The 4,311-nt window shown below is 41.8% G+C and overlaps 1 protein-coding gene across 1 annotated transcript in view; it reads left to right on the forward strand.

Annotated features, from left to right (window-relative positions):
- SARC_00256 (hypothetical protein) overlaps positions 1 to 4,057 on the forward strand; it is a 5,564-nt gene extending 1,507 nt beyond the window's left edge. Inside the window, exons 2-7 of the mRNA XM_014306052.1 lie at positions 820 to 900; positions 1,196 to 1,504; positions 1,810 to 1,947; positions 2,270 to 2,469; positions 2,605 to 2,755; positions 2,902 to 4,057. Coding sequence (XP_014161527.1) covers positions 820 to 900; positions 1,196 to 1,504; positions 1,810 to 1,947; positions 2,270 to 2,469; positions 2,605 to 2,755; positions 2,902 to 3,003 — 981 coding nt within the window. The 3' untranslated portion in view covers positions 3,004 to 4,057. The remainder of the gene's footprint in view (positions 1 to 819; positions 901 to 1,195; positions 1,505 to 1,809; positions 1,948 to 2,269; positions 2,470 to 2,604; positions 2,756 to 2,901) is intronic.
- Positions 4,058 to 4,311: the final 254 nt, after the last annotated feature.

The raw sequence follows: 4,311 nt of genomic DNA on the forward strand, positions 1-4,311 counted from the left end.
GTATGTGTATATATATATATATATATGTGTGTGTGTGTGTGTGTGTATTCTTGTGTATTCTTGTGCGTGTGTGTGTTTGTGTGTGTGCTATTATATTTATATGTGATTGGGGTGTGTGATCCACGCATAGGTTCGATCTTTCTATAGAGTGAGACGTGCACGTCTACGTGGTTTTGTGTACGTATTCTTTTGCGTGTTTGGAGCATTCTGTAACGGCGTCCACGGTTGATATTATCTTCGATCGAATAGTTATCGAATAGTTATCGTATTCGACTTTTAATCGAGTATTTTCAAGCGTGTAATTTTATTTGTTCTCTAACCTCAATATTAGTATTCGCGCGAGTATCTAAACCATTTTTGCCCATTTGTAGGTCGAATTTGATGATCATAAGGAAATAACTATCGGGCTATAATTGTCCAGAGGCTTGAAAAGGCGTAAGCATGCTCTCAACTAGCTCTGTGTGTATTTCAAATATCCACTTTTTGTTGTAAATATTCGTGACGGGATTTCTTCCCCAGAAAGTGTTTATAATCGATGTAGTTGCGGCGCCTGGATGAATGTGTGTATGAGATTAACCACTGTGAAATGCCTATGGATAATTATGGGGGTTTTGGGCTCAACGTGGGTATGTGCGTTCAGCGTTTCTACGCATTTGCGTACGTATATGCATGTCGTATCCCCAGTTGGACACAGTGCACATCAAATCTAAGACAATCCGGTCATCCACACAGTAGTTTATGGCAGCCTCCCGAAACTCTGCTAGCCGTGCGCATGACAGAATTTAAAATAACATCTTTTTTTTTGGCTCGCGTCACCAGGAGTACGACCTCTGCAATGCCTTTCTACAAATATTTAGCCAAAACGAGGCTGTCGGGTGGGCTAATCCGGCCCTGGGATTGGTGAGTGTTAGTGTGCTCGTTTGGCCATGCACTTCTGTGTGTCTGAGCCTGGGCTTCAATGTGTTCATGTATTGTAATTTGCCCCCAAGTTAGCACTTTTTACCCATTGTGACTTTTCCTTGTTCCAATTCTTTATCTATACTATCAATTTGGTGTCGGAGCTGGTACCTGCCCTCTATGTGCTTGATGTGGTCGTTATTTAAATTGAACGATTGACTGTATTAGATGCACGCCATTTTTTTTAACTCTTGGAAAGTTTTTTCATTAAGTAACATCATTTCCCGGTGTATACCAGGTTTTGAAAGACTTGCGTGTTCTCGCAGACCAAGCAGACATGGGAACCTCTGGAAAAAACGAGTATAAGGAGAAGTCTGGTAGGCTAATGATGAAGCTGCTTGCACCGGCTTGTATGGATAAAGACGAATCAGAGAATTCGCGGCGTTGGGCATCATTGTCTGTTGCCAACAATCTATTCAAGCTGTTCTCCAAGCTCAATCTGAGCATGTGCGACCAAACACGGGCGACGATATATAATAACTTTAACGATGCTTATATAAATGAAAGGTTTCCTATATCGCACGTAACGACCTTCCGATATCTTGTGGTATGTAACGCAGCCCTATGTACTCGTATTCTTGCCCTGCGCTCTTGTGTTGGCTATTAAGATGGTTTATTACGAATTGAATGTTGTTTAGTATATAGTACGGCAAACAATCTCTATTGAGATGAGCTATAAGAATATGATTGCGGACGATGATAGCAATTTCTCGAGTGTTTGGTGGGCGCGAGCTGCTGCGTTGCGTTCTAACTCCTTGCTCATCTGGATGAGACGGTTTTCATTCGCTAGCAAATTTCTTGTACGCAATCATATTCAAATATGCTCGTATTGTTTGTCGATACTCCTAACAGGGCTACCAACATTTCTTCAAAGGCAACTATGATGAGGCCCGCATCCAGTTTGGATATGCATTCGATTTCTGCTCTCGACAGTTCCCGAAAAATATACAACTTATACTTCTGTATTTGATTCCCTTGAATCTGCTAAAGGTAATTATCTCATTTTTTGCATGGCAGAGAATCAATGTGAAAGTTTGACCTCTAGACCGGAAATTTATGCACGCTTGATTGTATATTCAACGCCAGACACCTACTCAGGAGAAGCTTGCAGGGAAACCGAATACACTTTGCCTACCGTGGGTGCCCCACGCGGACTCTTGTGCTTTAGTCTCTGCAGGAGCTGACTTTTGTTTGCGCATCTAAAACATTATCATATGGTATGCGGTATGTTGAAGTCCCATCAGATCAGTCGCTTGATCCAAATGAAATCTGGGAGCTTATGTCATCTGACTTCATTGAATACCATTTACAGGGCATAACACCTACAGAAGGTCTACTGAAGCTCTACAAGTTGGATCAATACAAAAGTATTGTTCATGCATTGAAAGCAGGCGATGTCAGGGCGTTTAACATGGCGCTCAAGGATCAAGAATCCTTTTTAGAAAAAAGGGGCTTGTTCTTATTGATGGAGAGGCTCAAGACCGTCGCGTACCGCAACCTTCTCCGAAAAGTGTAGGTAAACTATTTCTTGGTTGCTCCGAGCGGAAGTCCATTGTGCAATTTAACCCTCGTACTAACCTTCTCATCTCACGCTCTTTTGAAATTAGCATAAGTGTTGATAAGCAATTTTTATTCGTGATCGATCAGGTGGTTGATTAAGCTCAAGGAGTGTCAGCTGGCAGGTACCCCTTTCAACGGCCGGATCAGGCTGGAAGATTTCAGAGTTGCCCTTCAATTCGTACATTATAAGTGTTCCCTTGAAGAAGTGGAATGTATCGTAGCTGTTCTTGTTTTCAAGGTGTGTTACTACTTACTTACCATATTTACTGTCAAGATGGTATAATGGCAAGCTAGTATACCTTCATTGTCTTTTGCGAGTATAACTTTTTTTTGGGGGGGGTATATCCTCTCAACACAACTCGACCATCATTCTCGATTTTGCAGAAATTTGTGAAGGGTTACATATCCCACGGTCACAAATTGCTGGTCGTCAGTAGGAAAGCAGAAGATGTTACATTTCCTCCGATCAACGATTGCGACTCCTAGTATGGGTACGAATCGCCATTGTGCAGTTTAGGATAGAGGGCAAAGCGACAAGGCTGACAACGAGAACAACGCTTGGACAAACGGGATACGTTCGTCGTTCGGAGAACATCGCAATCGCTTGCATATGGTAGCTACCTATGCTTTATTTATTCAATGTTTTTGAGTTGGGAGCAAATTCGCGATGTGAAAGCAGATAAGTCAGATGAGAGGTTTTGACGTGTAGTTGTAATAGAATGGAAGCTTTTATCGATTTTCTGATGTTTTTCACCGACGATTTCGACGCTTCTGATATGCATAGGTTTTGTCAGGGTGACTGGGCAGCATTGTTGGACATTTTTCAGCTTATACTCTAAATATATGTGAGTTTGCTAAGGTTTAGCATATGTGGTAAAATGCAACTAGTCATTATCGCTGTTACAATACGCTGCAATGAGGGCGGAGTACTATACAGAGCCTACTGTGATAATATTCAAACAGCTACTCTAACAGATATGTGATTTTGGTAGTACCTTATCACACATATCACACACGAGCATTCCTGGAAATATCGTTGTGCTCGAACTGGGCACACACTGAAAACCGCAAGCCTTTGAAAATGGTGAAATTGCACTGTATCCGAATTTAAACCCTCATATATATTTTATTATGTGAGGCATCGGCATGATATATACAATATGCATTTGTAAGCTGATTTCGCGGTTGAACCTTGCACTCAGTGTATCGTCAGAAAGTGGGTGTTAGGGAATTTCGTAAGGTGTGCGCCAGTTCATGTTGTTACAAGTAATGCGCAACAACCCGGACAGATATCAAAGGAGGGTGCAAGTCACAATTCTAGATCCGTAGTTGTTAGGTGACGAATCCCGAGCCAGCAGCTTCATTGCATCCAAAAGTCTCTGTGACCCCGACATGAAACCGTTAACAGCCCAATCCGAGCCCCTTGTCTTGTCTAGGTCGGATTTTTGTTGTCGAATGTAAGGCCGCTGTATCGGACGGGCTTCGGACGAAAGATACATGTTTATTAATAAAAGTAAAGCTTAAGACAAGAGTCATTCCAATCCCCAGCCTCCGTAAGATATATTACACATGCTTTGTTCTTGTTCGTACCCATTACTTGCAAATTAGTTGATGCACTACGGTTAACAATTATAGATTGCCGTATAAAATGATATACGTTGCATATCCTACCTGACCCGCTGCAAGCTCTATATTAAATATTGAAAACTCAAGCGTACAGCACAGAAACTTGCCGTCGCACTCGGATATATCGTGTCCGATACATATAACTATTTATTAATGTAATTTGGGACA

The sequence above is a fragment of the Sphaeroforma arctica genome (genome assembly GCF_001186125.1).
Source record: "Sphaeroforma arctica JP610 unplaced genomic scaffold supercont1.7, whole genome shotgun sequence".
Classification (NCBI taxonomy): domain Eukaryota; class Ichthyosporea; order Ichthyophonida; genus Sphaeroforma; species Sphaeroforma arctica.